This window comes from Conger conger, chromosome 5, assembly GCF_963514075.1.
Source record: "Conger conger chromosome 5, fConCon1.1, whole genome shotgun sequence".
NCBI lineage: Eukaryota > Metazoa > Chordata > Actinopteri > Anguilliformes > Congridae > Conger > Conger conger.
Window position 1 is genome coordinate 55,263,738 of NC_083764.1, and position 21,993 is coordinate 55,285,730.

At 45.4% G+C, this 21,993-nt stretch overlaps 1 protein-coding gene across 1 annotated transcript in view; it reads left to right on the top strand.

The window, feature by feature from the left end:
• Positions 1 to 21,993, top strand: part of astn1 (astrotactin 1) — a 354,373-nt gene that overhangs the window by 226,918 nt on the left and 105,462 nt on the right. The window contains exons 15-16 of the mRNA XM_061243332.1: positions 15,869 to 15,973; positions 19,020 to 19,208. Coding sequence (XP_061099316.1) covers positions 15,869 to 15,973; positions 19,020 to 19,208 — 294 coding nt within the window. The remainder of the gene's footprint in view (positions 1 to 15,868; positions 15,974 to 19,019; positions 19,209 to 21,993) is intronic.

Consider the following 21,993-nt stretch of genomic DNA (forward strand, 5'->3'; position numbering starts at 1 on the left):
GTGAGTGTGTGTGTGTGCATGTGTGTGTGTGTACGTGTGTGTGCGTGTGTGTGCGAGGGTATGTGTGTGTGTGTGCATGAGTGTGTGCGTGTGCATGTGTGTGTGCGTGCGCGTGAATGTGTGTGTGTGTGTGTGTGCATGAGTGTGTGTGTGTGTGTGTGTGCGTGAGTATGTGTGTGTGCGTGCCGGTGCGTGAGTGTATGTGTGTGTGTGTGTGTGTGCATGAGTGTGTGTGTGTGTGTGTGAGAGTGTGTGTGTGCATGTGTGTGTGTGTGTGTGTGTGCGTGCCGGTGTGTGAGTATGTGTGAGTGTGAGTGTGTGTGTGTGAGTGTGTGCGTGTGTGTGTGTGTGCGTGCTGGTGCGTGAGTGTATGTGTGTGTGTGAGTGTGTGTGAGTGTGTGTGTGTGCATGTGTGTGTGTGTGCGTGCCGGTGCGTGAGTCTGTGTGCATGTTGAGGGGGACAGGGTTGAGGTTGGAGCTTTACAAAAAGAAAACAATTGAAATGGAGCACCTCCTCTCCCCACGGGTCTGCGCTGTGCTGTGGTAAGGAGGCCTCTTTATCCACGGGTGCCCTGGGCGACAGCCCCTTCCCGGCCCGTCCCATCGCAGTGAGCTAATGCTTCCCCCACCCCGACCCCCCGCCCGCCCCCGGACGGCCCGGCTTCCCTATCGCGCGCCCGTAACGCTCAGGTAGCGGGGCACTGCGGACCGTGACTGCGGGTTCAAATCCCTTCTGGGACGGTGACTTTGGACTCCGGGGCGAGACCGCTCGGGCGAGGACTCCAGCTGCAGAAGTGGGTTACTGAGCGTGTGCAGCTGTCAGCTCGATCCGCCTGGCCTGGATACCGCTAGCAGCACGGCGCGCTGAGCACAGGAAGCGCCTCCTCGCAGGTGGCCGACGCGTGCGCTTATTATTAGCCCTGGCCTGGATACGGCTCGCTGGGCTGAACTGTTATTAACCTCTTTCTCTCCTCTTTTGTTTCTGAGAAGTGCCTTTTTTAAGTGATGTAGTCGTGTGAGGTAGTCTAGCCTTGGGTCTAAAGAGGAGGATGGAGTCAAGGGTGGTCAGAATGGAGGACAACAGCCCCCAGGCTATCAACTCACTCAGGTGCAGCAATAATAAGTAAAGCCTGGTGTGCTTCGTAAGGCATCGCTAAAGGAGAGAATACCAGTTGCGGCTCATCAAGCTGCTTCCTCTGTGTGTCTCAGTCCAGCTCACTCTCTTTCTATTGGAGAGTCAGTCCAGCTTACTGACTTTCTATTGGAGGGTCAGTCCAGCTTACTGTCTTTCTATTGGAAGGCCAGTCCAGCTTACTGTCTTTCTATTGAGGGCCAGTCCAGCTTACTGTCTTTCTATTGGAAGGCCAGTCCAGCTTACTGTCTTTCTATTGGAGGGTCAGTCCAGGTTACTGTCCTTCTATTGGAGGGCCAGTCCAGCTCACTCTCTTTCTATTGGAGGGTCAGTCCAGCTTACTGTCCTTCTATTGGAGGGCCAGTCCAGCTCACTCTCTTTCTATTGGAGGGTCAGTCCAGCTTACTGTCCTTCTATTGGAAGGCCAGTCCAGCTTACTGTCTTTCTATTGGAGGGTCAGTCCATCTGCCTGCCTTTCTATTGGAGGGTCAGTCCATCTGACTGCCTTTCTATTAGAGGGCCAGTCCAGCTTACTGTCTTTCTATTGGAGGGCCAGTCCAGCTTACTGTCTTTCTATTGGAGGGTCAGTCCATCTGACTGCCTTTCTATTGGAGGGCCAGTCCAGCTTACTGCCTTTCTGTTGGGGGGTCAGCCCAGCTGCACAGACATCTGTGCTTCGCCCCAGGGGTGTGTATATTCCCGGAGCAGCACAGCTGCGTCTCGGACAGCAGAGTCACAGCTGCCTGCTTCATCGCTCAGCCGCTCAGACCGAGGAAGAGGCATCGTTCCTGTCCGTCTCTCCCTGGCCCGAAATCCCGCCGTCCCAGGTCGCGTGAGCGCTGTCCTCAAACCGCCATTCCTGCTCCGCCGCTCCTGAGGTTGCCCCTCGGGCGAAGCCGCCAGAAAACTCCCGTCAACAAGGCCCCGGCGGAGGCCTGACGTGGATGTTCTGGAGAAACCGCGGGGACCTGTCGAGCCATAAAGCACTCCAACCCCCCCCCCCCTGGCCCCGCGGTCCCACCCCCTGCCACATTTGGCGGGTTGGCGCCACGGTCAGTGTATTTGTCACCGTGTCAGCAGTCCTGGAGCCCCGTGCTCCAAGCCTCCCAGGGCAAGACATTCATCCACCTATTCATCTTCCACTCGGAGAGCCATTCATCATCAGCCAGAGGGCTCCATCAATTATTCCAACGGGGAAGCAGAGGAGAGGAAGCTTTGAAAGGCAAATACATCTTGATTTAATTGGAAGCAGGTAAGTCACGGTAAGGGCGGGGGAAAATGGGGGGGTTATCCGCGAGGATGAAGAAAGAGAACCATCTCCTGTTTCTTTTTCCGGCTCGGAAAACCGACGTGCCCTCATCCCTCTCGGGAAGCAGCGGGGCGGGATTGAGCGACGCTCCGCTATGTGGTCCCGTGTCTACGGGGAGCTGTTGCGCTTAGCGCTTCCCATAACGACGCAAAACAGCTGCCAGGTGTGCCTGAGTATCCAACGAGGAGCGGCAAATGCCCCCCCCAAAAAACTCTAACGTTGTGGCAAACGTGGAAGTCAGGTACTGTACGGGCCACTTAGCAGTCTGTCGGGTTAGCGCACGGACGTGAATGTCAAGTGAAGGTCTGCTGTTGCCATGCTAAAACAGCTGACAACAGGTTTGAGAAATGGCTGACTTTAGGGGCTTCGCCTCCTCAATCATAGTTCATCGTCGTGAAGCCTTTTGAATGTAGATCTGGGGTGGATCCTGCTGTGACTCGTGAGTAGTTTGGCTCGGCAGACGCCCGTCCAATCAGGAATGCCCTGTTGAAGGTTTGAAGTCCCGGACGTATTATCGCGGACCACCTGAAGCTTGTTGGAGCAGGCTGATGGAGCTCGGTTGGTGGCCAGAAGAAAGGGTTGTTGCTGAATCTGCTGAGACCTCCCAATCCAGCTGTCTTGCATATCATTTATTATTCTGTATGAGCCTCAAGAAAATGGCTGATGTTCTAGGTGTATTGGACTGTGTATAGTCTGTTGTGAATGGTGTCCAGGCTTGTGTGTGCAAGTGTGAAGGTGTGGGCTTTGTGTGTGAGTGTGTGTACACACTGTATGTATGGATGTGTGTATGTTCTCCGGCCTTTGGTCTTTTGTTGTTTAGCTTTCATGTACGGAACCCGCTATCAACTGCAAATCTATCAATGAAAGGCAAAAAATTGCAGAAAAAAATCTTTCCAAACATGTGCCTTGAGAATTGTATCAGGCTTTTCCAGACAGGGCCTTCCCATTGTAATTACCTCCAGAGCTGGAAATGGGCAGATGCAGGCCCGAAAAGAGCAGAAGAAGAGCCGCGTTAATCTATAAACTCAGGTCAATACAATTCCTCCGGGCTTATTGAAACCACAGAGCAAGTAGACAGATCTAAAACTTCAATTTAGGACAGAAAAAGCCACAATTTTACAGCTGAATTAGGAGTTGCACTTTTGATGAATAATTTCCATTGTATTCAACAAGAACAAGAAACTCACAAAAGAACGCACACACCCACCCAAAATCTTAATTATTTAAATGTCACTCGACTTTTTGTTTGTTTGAGACAGGAAGCTGAATGGAAAATGTGCTTCCACCTGTGTATAAACCCTGATTCTTTTTAGACTCTTTGCACGATGGTTTAAGCATATTTCTTCATGATTTTTTACATTTCACATTTATAATTTAAGAACTGCTTTTCATGAAATAAACTCTATTTCTCAAAGGACAATTAGGGGATGCCTGCCAAGCTAGATCAAATCTGCATCATTATTCAGTAAAAATAACAAGAAAGCCTAATTAGCACAAAAGATTTTTAAGCAGAAAACTGATATTTGCAGTGAGAATGGAGTTGAGTAACATCACATTAGCTCTTGAAATCAAAGACGATATCTCACTTCTCAGGGAATACTGACAGGCATACCAGTCTTACTTCAACAAAAACAAAACAAATAAACTACAATAAAACACTTTTTCAATTGCAATGTGCTGAGCTGGGGTTTAAACCTCAGACCAAAGAACTGCATTAAACAGCTAATCCTTATTTCACAGACTTGAAAAGCTGTTCCAGTTGTTATGCAGTCTGTGGTCTAGAGGTTGTAACCTTAGGTTTAAACTCCAGCTAAACACACTGGAATTGACCTTCTGTTGGTAGTGCGATGGCAATGCCTTTTTTTCATTAATAAACATCCCTCCATGTGTTCAGCTAATCAATGTCTCAACTCAATCCCCAGTACCAATGTGGCACTGTCCAATTGTGGAAACACACCATTATAATAAGTGTGAGATCTGTGAGTTTGCATGGTACAGCAATCTGATGCCATTGTTATTGCGCAAATTTTTATAAAGAAAATGAAGGCAGGGTCTTGTCCTGAATCCCTATTTCTTTGGTGTTCATTTCAACACGGGAACAAGAACCATGACAACAAATACAGTAAGTAGCGGTCATTAAAAGTGACTTGCGGAACGGTTTTAGCTTTAATTGCTTTCCGTCAAAAGGCGGGAAAGAGGCGCTGGAGACAGGCGAGGTGGGGAACGGCTTCATCAGACACGCGGAAGCCCCTGCGCTTCCGCGGATAAGGCGCCCCTGGGGGTCTCGTCCCTTCGCTGCGTCTCCTGACACCTGGTGACTTTAAACGCGCTGCGATGAGACAGCAGAAAATCTATATTTTATTAGGTCACACTGTAATTGGTGGCATAAGAGAATGTCAGGCCTTTTGGGGGAGAATAATTTATGGTGTGTATGAAAGCTGCGCAATGCATTTTAAATATGACTTGATATTTGATGAGAAAAATGGTTCTGTTTTTTTTTTAAGAGAATGCAATCTTGTTTATTTTTTTCTCTTTTTTTCTTTCGTTGGAGTACAACAATTGCTTGGTTGACTGAATTGAAAGAGCAAAAGTTTTTGTGAGGCTTTGGTCATTACGCACCATGCGCTTCGCCTTTTTTTTGCACTTAATACTTGAATCCTGAACAATCTATTTAAAACTAAAAATACTGTAAAATGTTAAGAAAATGACCACAGAGGTCATTCTGTTTGGTGTGGAAAGAAAAGAAAAATCGTTTCTGAATAATGACTCAAAAGAAGTAATAGAAAAGCCTTTGCTGTAGCTTCATACATTGGCCAATTTTTAACAGATGTGCGATCAGATCGACTACCTTGACAAGTGTATCAAAGGAATTTCAAAAGATGTTTCAAAAGACATTGAATAGTTGAAAAGATCGGAAGATTCATACGACGTGAATGGGTGTGTGCTGCTTATTACTAGTTTTTAAAAATTACTTTGAATGAATGCTGCGTTCTATTCAGTCACAGATCGTGGAGCTCGACTGTCTGTTACTGTAATACAGCATTACATGACTTTTCATTCATCTTCACGAATTCATTCCTAATTACTGATACATTGCTTTTGCTTTTCAATTTGAATAGTTATGATATATTTCTATTTCCCATAACCCCAGTCTCTCTGGTATTACTGCAACATGTATACGTGTACTAAAAGCACATTCGTGGTGTATTGTAAAGACCGTTAGCGTACCGGCTCAGATTTTAAGCAATAAAATCAGTACTGATGTAACAGAATACTAGTCTAAAATACCAATTCAAATTCTGCAGTAAACCACTGCATTCACATCTTATGTTGTTGTTTTTGTACCATCAAAATGGAGCCTTAAGCTTTCATGTGAGTTTCTTTCAGACAGAGAAAAACGCATAGGTTTTTAGATCTGTATTTCCACCTGTGTTATGTTTTCGTGTCATTGTAGCAGGGTAAAGGCGTTTCATTGTGAAATGTTATTATTTTGTAAATGTTACAGTTGTCCAGTAGACTGAAACCGCCTCCCACACCTCACCGCCTCTAACTCTCATCCATGTCTGTCCTTAATTGGTGGAACAGCGCGTACATGAAAAGGGAATCCATTAACACGGTCCCGCGTATTTCTGGCTGGTAATGCGCTTACAATTAATTGTTTGGTTGCCAAGGCAATTTGAATTTACAGGTCTGCAGATTGCGTGAACTTGCCTTGGTCCCAGGCAGCATGGATAATTAATATTTTACTGTTCAGTCTAAACGAGGCTTACGGATGCAGCTGTGAGCTCCGGCTCATATTTAGCGGGTGAGAATTAGCAAAGGCAAATAGCGACAACGTCCGCATTCTTTGTCAGATTAATTTCCCCGCTGCTCCAAAAGCCGCTTTTCTATCCATATCGGTACACATTCGTTATGAAACCAAGGCTGAAAAAGTGGAGACATACGTTTTCTTTCTTTTTTTTACTGTGACTTCTCAGAAGTAAAAGAAAATATGAAGCGCATAGTCTCTGGACAGAAGCAGGGTATAAATAAGTGATATGGCCCTGGCGCCAGCACAGACCACAGTTTCTGGCACACAGAGAAGATAGCGAGCGCCATTAAAATTCAATTTTGGGAGCAGCCCTCAACGGTAATCACTTTTGGGGTTTGATTTGTTCGTTGACACTGATTAATTGCATGGAAATGCAGGAGCCGTTTCCTGCATTAAACGTCAATTAATTAACAGACGACATTAGATGTGATAATTAATACAGTGGAGGTCTCGCCAGGGGTCCAGCAGCCTTAAGGGTGGCCGTGACGAGCATTGTAGCCACGACGAGCGCTTTCAGCTCCAGAAACCCTGCGCGTCTTCAGAGACCGACTGTCTTTTATTTCATTTTAATGATTTTCGCAGTGACGTCATCTGCCCCTGGGGTAGTAGAAAGTCCGCCTATGTCGAGAGAAAGACCGTAGTTATCGAAGAAATAGCGGTGAATCCGGGAATATTGATTCCAACGTCTCAGTCACCGTCTAGCTGTGAAAACGACACCCTATGAACGCTTACCTCTGACTTTTCGCCCGGCCCGGTTTGGACATCCGATGACTGTTGACGCAGGGAAAGTGGCAGTGATTCATGGAGCCACACAGAAGCTTTTCCCCAATTCCCTCTTAATTAAAGTCCCAGCATATGGACCTGTGACCGCGGAGGCACAGAGGTGTTTCAGCGTTGCCGAGACGACGCAGACCAGCTCGCTTCCTTCCCCCGGCTTTGTCAGAGCAGGAAGTTCTGTCACCTTGAGCTGCTTTCAGGGAGTATCAAAATGTGTTCTCGTAGCATCAGTTTCTATGTGGGTCATAGTGCTGTACGCTTCTCATACATTGTCTATACATCTTATAATTTATGTTTTCAAGCTTTTGCTGCTAAAGGTGGATTTGGTTGTTTTTTTGTGGACCGTACCATGGCAAATACTGTTTATTTTTTGATGTAACTTTGTAAGCAAATCTTGTGGAGCCTCCCTAAGAACTTGTCAGGATAGCGATGCTGTCAGAAGCTGAGTTACCATCATCATCATTTGTCATATTCAGTTTTTGTGTTTACTGTCTTAAACTAGTGCACACTGAGAAAGTTTACACGGAAGTTCAAAGTTTACGTTAAACTAAATGAAGAACTATGGGAGGATAAAACACGCGTAGCATTTTTCAAGGACTGCAGATGGCATTCCACCATATTGCTTTGTGCTGTCTAACAGGCTGTTCACCTTGCAGCTGCTGTACTTTGTGAAACTGGGCTGCTCACTCTCCTCCTCACTGGTCTTGTTCCCTCTGTCTCGCCTACGTCTCTTCTTGTAATGCTCTGCAATTAAGTGAAACGAGCCATTGTAATATCTGTAGCTATATAATTTAGACCCTTGGGGTGTTCCTGACCAGACTCGAGAGCTTTTAGGTAAACTGCAAGCCAAGATGGTGAAACATTTCTGTATAAGACAGACAGTCTAACATAGGATTAAGTAGTAAGTACCGTGAGTAAGTAAGAGTACGGTAAGTGTTGTGGCACTTATCACACTCAAAACTATTTATTTTCTGTCAAGTAGATAGATTTTCCAGTGATAGATAGATTTGAAATTAATCGAACTGTCTCATATTTAGCGAAGTGTAGGACTTTGTGTCTAATTATAAGACGAAAACACTTGTTGAGGTTGTCTTATTTCTTTGTTTTTACAGTGCGAAAAAGCTCTAGCTATTCACATCATTTCCAAAAGGAAAAGTGCGCACAGTGATTTTTAACTGTCCGTTTCTATGGAGAGAACTGTATGCAAAGTCTGCCGGTCTTACTCCATTGCTTCTCCTGTGTGAGTCTTCCATGTCAGTCATCCAGAGCTGAATATCAAGCAGCTCCTTGACAGGGATTTATGACAGACTTCAGCCACCCACAGCACGTAAGGTGAATTTTCTCTTTAGTCTTAGGTCAGGCCCCGGTACTTAACCAATGAGCCGAAACCAGCAGATTGGAAATTACAGACATCCGATTATTCATGCTGGTACATTTTTAGTCCGTACAACAGGGATATTTTATTCCCCAGTTTTCAGAAATGACAGAACTAAAAACATTTGCAAAGGATGAACAGCATGTCTTACTGCATCTATAATTGAGGTATGCTTGCATTGGGTCCCATTCATAAAATCAAAGTTTTCATATAGATCCCGTGGACCTGGCTTATAACCCACTGACTGACTCACTAACTCACTCACTGACTGACTCACTGACGCTGTCACTGACTGACTGACTCACGCTTAGCAGGCTGAATATTCTACACAATGGGGAGCTTTTGGGCACTCATGGTTCTTTGCATCAATGACACTGTGGGTCCGTTAATTGTTATTTTAAGTGTCCTTGTTTACATAATGCAGCTGATCTGGTTGTGGTCAAGACAAGGATACAGCAACCATGTCAGACAGAACCCATCCCCAGTGACTCAGCAGTCTGGCCACGAACTCTGTTCACTGCCCCTGAACTCCACTGTGAACCTCTGTCCTTTGCTGATTCAGCAGATAGAAAATGCATTTCTAAAAATTGGGTCATTTTTCAATATCATTGAAAGTACATTACTGTGCATCGTAATGTTCTGGATAAGTCAATTGCCAAAGCAAGGGCAAAATGAACCATCTCACCGTACAATGTAACAGAACAATAAACCGTGAAACCAGTGCACTCCACTTCTTCCTTATGCCATAAAACAGTGTATATTACATGGATTTTACAGACCCGTGTTCTCTCACCAGTGAAATTGTCGTGACCGTACGCTCGGTTCCGTGGTGCAAGTCAGTATTTTTGCAATCTCAATTTGAGACGTAAAAACATGCTGAGCCAGCTGTCGTGGGCTAACTTCCATTTTTGGATATTTATGGTGATGTGTTTTCAATCTGTGAAATGGACCCCTCAGTGGCACCTTTCCTCCCCAGCAAGTGCACTGAGGTGGCTTACCTTCTCTGTCTCTTTGTTAAACCGCCACACGTTGGTTCAATCAGCTCCAGAGTGCCGTCATTAAAGTAATTATTCCCTGGCATTATTACCGAGACTGAGTGTGATTTTCTCACTCGCTCGGCTTGGTGTTCTTCCCTAGTGTCCTCACCTGGCCAAAGAGAAGGGATGAAAATACTCCTTTCACTCCTTCCCCACGCATATCATTGTCACCTTCTGTAATACCCTTTTGTACCCCTTCTGATTCTGTCTGTTTACCTTTGGTAAACTAGGTGGTTCGAGTTTGAGATTTGTATGCCAAGAAAATCGGAAATGGCAGGGCAAGTGATTTTGTCCAAATCAGTTTTTTTGTGGTGGTGAAAAACCCCAACAGAAACTGACCCTTTATGGATGATTGGGGTTATGGATTAGCGGTGTGTGTGGGGGGGTGGTTGCATATTGGGTAGGGGGCGCTGAATTGAAGGACGGCCAGTCCAACCTTGCCTGAAGACTGCCTGAATGCTTGGAGCACGTCCTTCAGAAGACGTGGAATGTCTATGGAAACACTCTCTCTGCGGCAATCTGAACACCCCTCCTCTGGATCCAGCTCTTTGTACCGTGCAAAGGCTCATAAAATAGCTGGATTCAGCACTAAAGATGCAATACTAATGCATTATTTATTAACGCGTATTGTTTACTGTGGGTAGCAGCTGCTGGATCTGCTTTCTGCTTTTGAGACAGGGACACATCCTATGTGAACAAGAGGCTTGACACAATACAAGGTGATTACTCTACAGAAGGCAACACAACAACCCTACACGGGCTGCACGGCCTGTTCTTGTCATCGCAAATGCATATTTTCTCAAGGACAAAATGGTTTCTTTTTAGCGCTTGTTTTGAAACTAATCGATAAGCGTTCAGGATTTGTATTTTGGCTTTGCTCGGTATACAGCGGTGTGCAAAAATGTGGGTGCCCCTGTTCAAAAGGCCTTTTGCAATTAATATCTAAGTGAACAGAAGCAAGTCTTACCTCTAAATGGTACAAAGTTAAACATGACACATTTCTTAATGCCATTTCATGACACATCATCTACAGATTTGTTGTAACAGACATTTAAACCAGAGGTGCCCAACATGTTTCACCCCACTGTAGCTGTCCTTTCAGTGCTTTAGTTTAATAATAATAATAATAATAATAATAATAATAATAATTAATAATTAATAATATTAGTATTAATAATTATAGTATTATGTCCTCTGACCTGGGCATGCTGTTAGCCTGCTCTGGTGCGTATATGGTAAATCCACTGAATGCACTTATGTTGAGATACCTTGTGTTCCATGTCACTCTGGATAAGAACATCTGCTCAATGAATGTAATGTATTTATATGTCAGATTAGGGGTCTGTCACCCCGGTACTGGAGATCCACAGAACTGCTAATGTTTGAAAGATCAATGAGGTGTGTTAATGGTCTTTTCAGGGCTGAGAATCAGTGAAAAGCAGATTTAGAATGAGTAGAAAGTTAACTTCTCAAACTAAATAGAATACCTATAACATTGTACAAAGATTTTTTTTTTACAGTTGATTCCAATTTAATTAGTTCTAGCAAACAATAATATGTTTAATCAAATTAAAATTACATTAAATTAAAGGAAATTATGCACAATTAAAATTTCCATTTCATGCATTTTAATTATTGCGGCCTTTTCATGTCTGCTTTTGGTATGTTGCGGCAATTTAAATTGCACTCCAGAGAATTTTATTGGCATGCGGAATAGATATTAGTGACCTCAAACAGAAGAGATGAACAGACCCACGGGTATGAAAACAGCGACAACCTCGAGCGACCTCGAACTTGTCTTTATCCGCGACATGTCCATTAAACAGATATGACAGCGTTGCGAGGGGTAAATATAGACCAGGCCCTCGGAGACAAATTAAAATCAAACCCTACCTCTTTTCCGGAGTTGTTCATTAACTTTGTATCTGACGTGTTTGTTGTTCGCTCTGATTGTACAAAGGGCAGCGTTCTGCCATCTGCTCTGACTGGCTTGTTTTGCCGAGGCACAGAGGAGTATCTTTCTGAATCTTTTGATGTCATTGTTTGTTGTTGATATGGTTGTCGAGGTTTTATACTACATACTGTATAGTGTCATTTACTCTGTTTCATTTACTCTAACTATTTTCAAACTTAAAAAAAAAAATACAGCACCTCTGACCAGAAAAATGCTTAGGTAGATGTAATGTGTTGCAACTATGATCGCACCACATTATCTCCATATTTAACCGTAGATATTAGCTTTGGGAATTAAGTGTATTCCCTGTTGCTATAGATACACTTCCTTTTATTTTGCGGTGTGAAATACAATTTCAGACAATTTCAATTAAAGTTTTTGTTGAATTATTACCTAGATCACCATGCCAATATACACTTTACCACCTCTGGACACAAATACAATGCATGGCTGTCAACCAATCAGAATGCAGTATTTATCCAAGCGATGGTACATATAGAACAGTGAAGAATGTATGTATTTGAACAGTCGAGCAGTTGGGCGGCCATTTTGTTTTCCTTTATACACCACGGTCCTGCATGGCAACTGGGTGTGCGGTGCGGTCGAGTGAGCCGGGTGGAGTCTCTGAACTTGTGTGTTTGTGGTGTGAAGTGCCATCGTATTAATCATTCTGTCAGACAGTAAGAGCACGAGGACTCAGGGGTGGGGTGGGGGAGAGGGGAGTTATGGACTGGAAGAGACAGGGCCCTTCCACTGCTGACAATTCTCACTCTCTTTAGTAGCCAGGCTCTCCACGTCCTCAGGTCCTCATTCAGTCAAACATGTCCGCCTGGACTACAGGACTGCTTGCATGGATTTGCCCCGTCCCATGATATACCTGGCTATTATTGACCAAGGCTTAGGTACTACATTGTATGTACTGCTGCTCATTTGTAAGAAGAACAGGGAGTGTTATCCTGTAGTAATAATTGCATATTATTATAGTGCACCTGGCGGTCGAGCTGAACGTTCACGCCTGTTCTCCGTTTCTGGTTCCTCAGTGGTGGAATGACTTGCCTACCACTGTCAGAACAGCAGAATCCCTCCCCCTATTTCGACGCAGACTCAAAACCCACCTTTTCAAACTCTACCTTAGTCCTGCCTCCTGATATCCCCTGCCCCTCCTTTCTGATATCCCTATCCTTGTCTAACCCCCCCCCCCCCCAAAAAAAGCACTTATGATGACAACTATGTTTAGAACAGCATTTCATGTGTATTTTGCTAGTTCTGAATGTGATGCTTTGACTTATGGTAGAACCTATGCACTTGTAAGTCGCTTTGGATTAAAAGCGTCTGCCAAATGACTAAAATGTAAATGTAAATGTAAAATGTAACATATTAGGTCAGTATTAGTATTAGTAAATGAGATGAAGATCCCATTCTCAGCCTCTCTTTTGCCCTATTTGTTTGGAGATGTAGGGTTGGAATCGATCGTCCAGATTATCACTCTTAGCAGAGCTTATCTGGCTTCCATTTTACAGTAATCTGCATTGCCTACAGGTCAGTATGTAGATATATGCATGTTTGTCAAGGCTAATGTCTATAGAGTGAGTGTTAGCTGATAACGATATTTGCATATGCAGTAAGATATTATCTTACTAATAGGTACACAGCACGTCTGAACAAGTGGACAGGAAACAACACTTAGCAAGCAAGTATCGGAATGCTGTGGCCAACAGCTGTCTCCATGGCAGCTTTTAGCAGATACTCTGTGAGTGGCAGGACTGTTCATCCACCATTTTGTCTTTTCTTAAACGCCGGGCTTCATCTTGACTGCCTCGCCTCGACTGTCTGCAAGCGGGCTGTTGTCGTGTCGTCAGCCTGCGAAAGGCTGTCATACTTCCCGTTAATGGGCCACTGGGCCATGCCAGTTTCTCTAAAATCCGTGTACTCTTCTGTACAGTATGAAGTGGAGTGTACTGTTTTCACAGCTTGTTGTTCTGTTACATGGTACAATGGGATGGTACATTGCTGCTTTGGTAATTCACTTATCCAGAACATGGGAACAGGGTAATGTACCTAAGTTATATGTAAAAATGATCAAATTAATTTTGTATATGCTGACGCAGTAAAGGGCAGAGGTTTACAGTGCAGTACAGGGTCAGGGGTCAGATCCCTGAGTCACCTCCCTCCCTCCACCACCGCGCCACGTGGCTGTCAGTTCAAAACCCCGGGGCCCCACCCCCTCTCCAACCCAATAAATCCAGTAAATATCGAGCTGTCTAAACTGCCATGTACAAATGCAAGCTTAGTAAGCTTCAGATAAGGACACCCGCTAAGACGATAAATAAATAAATGAGGAGAAACTTTCGTTTCAATAAAGCGTAAGAACCAATTTATTAAATTACTCTGTAATCTCCTGAAGAATACATTAAGGATGACTCGAGGTTTTGTAAAAGTCTGTGTAAAATGTGTTCAAATATGCATTTCAGCAGGATCTTGCAAGCAGTTCTGTCACCTTCTGTTTTGTTTGGCAGAAATGGCAACCAATTTTCGTGTACTCAGTAATCGGTAAAATATGGGGTCTTCAAAGTATTTATTTATTTAGAGAACCGAGCCTTTGGAAATAAGCTTTGCGTTACATGGAATCCTAATAAATGTGTCATATCCAGTAATGTGATGCCGATATTTATATTTCATTTCTTGCATGTCCTGTCAAGAATTGAAATAGTTTGAAAAGGATGTTTATTTCCCAAAGAACAATTGCTATGCAGATGGTATCTTTGGTCAAAATAAGCAGAAGTCTATATTAATGCATCTTACTAAATAACAACGTGGAAGCACTTCTCCCTACTTCAGTGGAATAGCTGTTTGCGTATATCAAAAACAGCTTAGTGGCTTTTGATGTTAGTGGCTTTCAGAGTTAACGTTCAAAAGCAGTTAGCCCTTTTTTCTGCTTTAGAGGGCACCGGAGATGCTATTTGTCAAATGAAATTGAGTGGCTGCTTCTGCCTCCTTTCTTCTGGCTCAGAGCTCTGATTGTGGCACAGTGTGTGTGTGTGTGTGTGTGTGAGTGTGTGTGTGTGCGTTTGTGTGTGTGTGTGTGTTTGTGTGTGCATGTATGTGTGTATGTGTGTGTGTGAGTGTGTGTGTGTGTGCGTGTTTGTGGATGTGTGTGTATGTGTGAGTGTGAGTGTGTGCGTGTGTCGGTGTGAGTGTGTGAGTGTGTGTGTGTGTGAGTGTGTATGTGTGCATGCCTGTGTGTGTTTGTGTGAGTGTGTGCGTGTGTTGGTGTGAGTGTGTGTGTGTGTGTGTGCGTTTCTGTGTGTGTATGTGTGTGTGTGTGTGTGCGTGTTTGTGGATGTGCGTGGGTGTGTGTGTGTAGAGAGAATGAGAGGAAGCTCATTGATCGAGGTGCGCGCCGGTTTAATCCCACAGTCCATTGCTCTGTCTCACGTAAACCCCCGACCATCGCATACGCACGTCTGTCAGTCACCGACCCTGCGTCCCAAGAGCTCCCGTGTTCCTTGCCGTTCGGCGCGTTTTGACCCGACCGCGCCCCGCCTTGTCCAGGCAGTAACCGCCCCGATGCCTCCCAGACGCACGGGGCACTGAGGGGCGCTCTAAAGCGCGGTTACGGGCGGAGATTCTGCCCGTCCAGGGCCTGTTTGTTTTCCAGCCGGGAGGATTGACGGAGCGGCACGATCTCCGTCACGGGCTCCCGGCGGCCGACGGTTGCCGTAGGAGACGAGATGATTAATGGCCGCGGCGGGCTCGGCGTTGGGTGACGTGGGACGGGGGAACGCGCGGCGCGACCGCGGGCGCCAACGCTACGTCGCCGAGTCGCCGCGGATGATGAATGTGTTCAATTTGTCCCAGGTATGATGCGCGCCGCACCATATTTCATTTACGCGCGCCTTTGTAATGAGGTATCCGTCAGCAATGATCTCCGGCGTCTCCGTCAAACGCACGCCGCCGTCTGTCGGCGTCTGCCGCGGCCTTCGGACGCGCCGCCTCGCTCGACGGCGTTCTCGACGTGGAGCGGGCCTCCGCGCAATTAGTAGTTTCCGTGGAAATGACTTCATCAGCCGGGGTGTTAAAGTGTGACACGGGAAGATCTCCTGATCTCACGAAGTGAGCATCTCCGCACTGCATTTTAACACGATTTTAAGATCAGAAATTCATTTTGTTCAGAAGTTAATCATTTTGACCGGGAATACACTGAAAATAGGCTCTGCTGTAATATGTTTGGCATTTTAACTCCCATGAGCAATGATGGTCAGTTAGCCTCAGGTGGTATTTAGCAGTTCTTTTAATATCTCTCTATGATGGCACTGATTTGATTTCTAGTATTGGCTGTGTAACCATGAAAGGCAGCGTTTGTCAGGCACTTTGGCTAAAAAGGCTCTGCTAAGTGGCTAAATTGTATGTTTTTCATTTGCGTTTCCTCCCCCATTTCACACGCACACTGCCCCCCTCTTTGTCCCATTGCAGGGATGGTGAACTACAGCGAGGTCTCTGGGTATCCCCTGGTCCAACAGTGGAGGCTGAGGTCCATTCTGTACCACGTCAAGCTCAATCAGTGGACCCTCTCACAAGGTAAGCCCAGATAACTGACACAGGCACACAGGTCCCACTCAGCTTGGTTGTGGTGAGCGTTCTGGCACAAAATGGCTGCCGTGCGTCACTCAGGTGGGTGCTACACATGGGTGTGTTTCAGACGAGTTTCTCCCTCATCACTGTAAAGCACATTCAGAGTACAGAAAAGGTGCCATATACATGCAATGATCTATCTATCTAGGTGATAACCCCCCACCCCACCCCAAACCCACACACACACACTCCTACACACCTACACGCATGCACACACACACACACACACACACACACACAGGCTCCCCCACCCCCACCACCACAAGCCTTCCCTATCTTCCTCCTCACCCACAGGCCAGGTAAACGCACTCGGCCTGATAAAAGCCTTGGCAGCCGCTTCAAAGCGCCTGCCGTGCTTCGGAAGCAGAAAAGGGGGAAGCCTGGTCACGTGACCCTGCCCCTGGGCCTACACTTGGCAGCCCGTATTTGCATAGGCGGGCTGTGATCCGCCCTGGCCCCTCACTGCGGCCTAATAAGCTGTCACCCCCCGTCGCGTTTCGTCTGAGGAGGGGAAAAGGGGTTCCGACAGGCCCTGCCAGCACGGCTTCCCCGAGATCGTTTGTGATAGGCGTTTAGCGGCGATGTCTCTGCCGCACCAATCATACGGTCCGATAGGGGACACTTTGCGGATTGGATTAGTTTCTTTGAATCCCCTGCCCCCCTTTTTCTTGGAAATCAGAGATTTATGGGAACTGAAATTCCAGGGAAATACACACGCATTAATGGATGCTTGATAAGCTAGAAAGTCTGGAAGTAAATGAACCCTACAAAAGTGCCACAAAAATGAACCCCAGAAGTGCCACAAAGACGGTCTTGGTTAAATGACTGTTTTACTCTCAATAAAAACCCTCATTTCCCTCCGTTTCTGCTCATAGCCCACATGGGCCCGTTCCTCCTGGTGCACCTGTTGCCTTCATTCTGGTTTCCTTTCTCACCCGTTGGAAAAAAACCGCGCCGTGTTATTCATTTGGCTGCCCTATGAACATTGTGCGGCTGTCTGTACTGATGAAATATTCAGCACTCAAAACAGGGGCATTTTACTGTTCACATATTGCGTCCGTATTTTGTAACACGCCGCGATCTGTTCCTGCAGATTTGGCACTTCTACGGTCTCGTCCCCCTTTGAATAAAATCCTGGCTGACCTTTAAAACATCGTTTTTTTCCGTCTCATTACCTCCAGTCGCCCGCCGCCATTTTGAGTTTTCATTTTTCATCTGGCGGGTGAAAGTGGGAGTTTACTGATTTAGCGGCGAACCGCGGCACGCCGTCCCTCTTTAATGACCGCCTCTGCCTCCGCCGGTGCCCAATTATACAACACCGTCCCCTTCTTACGCCATACCGCCGGTACGGGAGAAGGTCAGGATATTGCATTATAGCTCCGGTGGATGATAATGGCACACTTAAACGTGATGGACTGCTCCCTGCGTCCCAGCGCGTAAACATCCGTCACCAAAACACCGCGCAGCGAGAGATAGTGTCCCTCAGAGCGTTGTGACGAGTGAGCTTTTTCCCTCTTTAACAGTGCTTATTTCTCAGATCATTTTGAAGCATTGTGTCAAGATTTTTTCCATCGAAAATGCCTACCGAACATCTGACTTGTGTAGCTGCGTGCTATTTTGATGGAGTGATATGTGTTTGCGATGCGTTAATTTAACAATGCTAATGTATCATCACGATAACACTGTAATATTCATAGCTAATTATTCAGGCTAATTGCGGTGACAGACTACTAATATGGGAGCAAAGAAATACTAACTTACAAGCTTTGTAGTTGAAACTTTATAACTGTTTGAAGAAATAAAAACAGCAGTGCTACTGAAAGCAATGCAATTAGACAACAGTGGTCCCGTCCACTTAGATTTGTTCTCCAATCGTGCACAAGTTACTCTGCCAGGTGTTAAAATGGCTGCATTAAAGATTTATCGCTTTGCCAGAGCTTCATTCCTTTAAATTATCTATTTTTTAAAGCAATTGCTACACCCTGGATTCCACCATTTTACAGACACTGTGAAATGGAAGGTAAACTTTCACGCGGCACGTAAAAGTGACAGCGGACTCCGTGTTGGGTTGAAATGGACCTCTGGGCTCTGTCCAAAAGCCTTACAGCAGATCATCTGTCACGTTCCATAGCCTTAAAGCAAGTGGCACGCTAAATCTGCTGCATTAAGGTGATCGTTCATTGTCTAGGATTTAAAAAATAGATACATTTTATTTTAGTGTATGTTTTCAATTGTTGCAGACACGAAGGATACTTGAGTGAAGGATACTTTATATGTTTGAAGAAGTTTTTGACAGCCTGCTGTCTTTACAATGGCAGGTATAGAGGCATTGTGGGCTCATATCTATTCTGTGTCGCACTGAGATCATAGAGCTCTCTTCCACATGAGCCCTGAGCATAATAATAAAAAAAACTCTGAGAAAGGGAAATGTTATTTTCCTGTATATACTATATCTAAAGCAAGAAAATATTTTTTTAGGACAGAAACTCTTTAAAGATTATTATTATTATTATCATTATTATTATTAGTAGTAGTAGTAGTAATATTATGTGATGGCATCACACCTCCGGCCTTAAGGGAGATTGTGCGTCACTTCTAAAACCTTTTTGTCATGTCCACGCCGTTGCCTTAAAGAACATCTGTCACATCCACTGTCTGAAATAACATCTTATCGCATCCAATGTCTTAAAGAACATCTATCACATCCACTGTCTGAAATAACATCTGATCACATCCAATGCCTTAAAGAACATCTATCACATCCACTGTCTGAAATAACATCTTATCGCATCCAATGTCTTAAAGAACATCTATCACATCCACTGTCTTATAGAACATCTTATCAAATCCACTGCCTTAAATAACATCCATCACATCCACTGTCTTATATAACATATATAACACGCACTGTCTGAAATAACACCTGTCACACCCACTGTCTGAAATAGCATCTATCACATCCACTGTCTGAAATAACACCTGTCACTCCCAGCCTTCAGCTCCGCCATCCACTCCCTGGACGGCGCCACCATGCGGAACGATTTTGTGTCCATCCTGAAGGAGTTCGGGAACCACTTCATCCAGGAAGCCGTGTACGGGTTCGAGGAGTCCTGCAACATCTGGTATCCCAACAAGCAGGTCCAGAGACAGCTGTGGCTGGAGTACCAGGACATCAGCAAGGGTAGGCCGCATATAGCACAGGCTACGATCTGTTCCTCTGTTTCTGCCAGACCGGCCGGGATGTTTGCCCTTGATGCCTTATGAGGTTCAGTGTGTGTCTATCCATGGATTTATTGGAAACATTGTCGGTTAAGTGCAGTGTGCTTAGCACACTAAAATTGACCCTGTAGTTGCTTAGCTTACTGCAAAATACCTTCCAACATATAGAAGTGAAGATACTATACTTATTTGCTGAGAGAGCATATGAGAAAAAACATTTATTTTTGAGTGTGTGAGATATAAGTATACAGTATAAAGTGTTGATTTTGGCGACGCGTTGAAGGCACCAGAGTGGCTGGGGATGGTGAGTCTGCATATGCAGCAGGAATGGGATACGTCAGGCTGTCAGCGCTAGCTAAACGCTGACCCTAACCCGGTGAGACGGGTGGAGCGCTGCCCTGGGGGGGTTCAATTCCCGCCATGGCACTTCCTCAGCTGTGGCTCCTTCGCTATCTGCCACCCTCTCCGCTTTCCGCCTGTCTAAATGTCTTCTAATGAAAAGCTTGCCCTCGGGTTTTACAGTGAAAGCAGAGGAGAGACATTGGGCGGTAATTTGCGGGCACCAGCTGCTTTCTTTAGCCCCGGCATGACAGAGTATAAATTGAAAACCGAGGGGAAGCGACCGGTGGAGAGAGAGGAATTAAAGAGAGAGAGAGAGAGAGAGAGGGAAGATGAGGGGATGAGGGGGAGTAGGAGGAGGGCTGGTGGGCATGGAAACAGATTGGACGGAACCAGGTCCTGTCATGGCATGATGGGTTTGTGAGATTGGAGTGATGATTAGGGGTCGGGGGCTGAGTGCTGGGTGGAGGGGAAAGGGAAAGGCAGGACAATCTTGCGGAGGATTGTCATTGTTTGGGCGTCGATCCAGGTGGAGAGGAGGCTGGGATGAGTGAAACAGCAGCATCAGCAGCCACAGGGGAGGAGCAGGAGGCGCAGATATCAGTGTTTGGAGGAGAGGCGGGGGGGTGTAAGGACGGGGTGGAGGAGAGGGGAGGATGCACTTATGGCAGCCATCGATGGGCACCGGGGTTTTTTGTATGATGGTACCAAAATTCTAAATAAAATTAACTTGAAACCGCTGAGGGTATTCATTTTATTTTCTTCTGCTTTTTTTGAGGAAAGAAAGGATCCGAATGTGTTTGAGAGTAGTCGTCTAGACTTTTACATATGTTCTATATTTGATAGCTTTTTTCACATGAGCGGTTTCAGTACTCTCTCAGAGTGTGTGCGTGGCAGTGTTCCCTGCCGTTCCCTAACAGAACCTGTGTCACCTCCTGCTTCTCCTGTTCTGCTCCCAGGTCTCATTCATCCTTTTCAACAACTGCATTCTGGGGCTCTGGCATCTTTAGAAATTGCTAATTTGCATTAGGAATTTGAGTTAATGCTGAAATGGGTAGAAAATCCAACGCAAAATCGCTTTGTGGGTTATTTCCGGAAATGTTTGAGTGTGTAATTCAAATGTGTGTTCTTTGATACGGGATCAAAGCTGGCACTTCATTTTGTGAATGTTTCTGTGCGCGCTGATGACGTTTAAGTGCAAACCTACATGTCTATTCAAGGAAAGAATGGGAGAGCGTATGTAGGCCAACTTAATTAACACTGAGGTACGGAGAGACAGATGCTTTAACTACATCTATACACTCAGGCTTTAGATGACCAGTTTGCCTGACAGGGCAGACTACTTGTCTATCTATCTGTCCGCCTATCCGTTTGTCTAGCTGTCTATCTTTATCTGTCTTATCTGTCTGTCTGTGTATGTACATATGTTTGTCTGTCTATCTATACCTGTCTGTCTGCCTAGCTATCTACATGTCCATCTGTCTATCCCTCTGCCTGCATGCTTGTGCTGTATGTTTATTCATTTTACCCTGAACACCCGGCTTGTCTGTAGCTGTATGTTTAATCATTTTACCCTGAACACCAGGCTTGTCTGTAGCTGTATGTTTATCTATTTTACCCTGAACACGAGGCTTGTCTGCAGCTGTATGTTCAATCATTTTACCCTGAACACCTGGCTTGTCTGTAGCTGTATGTTTAATCATTTTACCCTGAACACCAGGCTTGTCTGTAGCTGTATGTTTATCTATTTTACCCTGAACACGAGGCTTGTCTGCAGCTGTATGTTCAATCATTTTACCCTGAACACCCGGCTTGTCTGTAGCTGTATGTTTAATCATTTTACCCTGAACACGAGGCTTGTCTGCAGCGAGACTCAAGGGCAATAGCAGCACACTGACACCCTGACTGCAGAGTGGGGTAACCAGGGAATGAGAGCATTTACCAGATAACCGGGTCTGGGGCTTAATCAATCCGGCTTCATTCCAGGGAAGGAGCCGGAACAATAGCTGGAGGGAGAGCAGGATCAGTTTCATTGGTGAATCTGCGCATTTTCACAGTGCTTTTCACACACGGGTTGGATCTCCATGGATGAGGCAGTAGAGGAGGTGGAGGAGCATTGAGGGATCCAACAAAGGGTCACTGATGACTGCTGCAGGTGTAACCAGCCCTACGTCACAGGTTTCCAGGCAGACCAAGCCCTTTTTCCAACAGCTCTCAAAGGCTTATAGATTGGCTATCTGTCTGCGATCTGTGATACCGCGCTGTCACATTAGAAACCTTCGTAAGTGCTGTTTCATCTGCTTTGCATTTTGATTTTTTAACTCCATTCGAAGCTATTGCACTTTTTAAGCAGATGCCATTTCATTTCTGCATTTAAACAGTGGAATTTCACATTTACATAAAGCCGC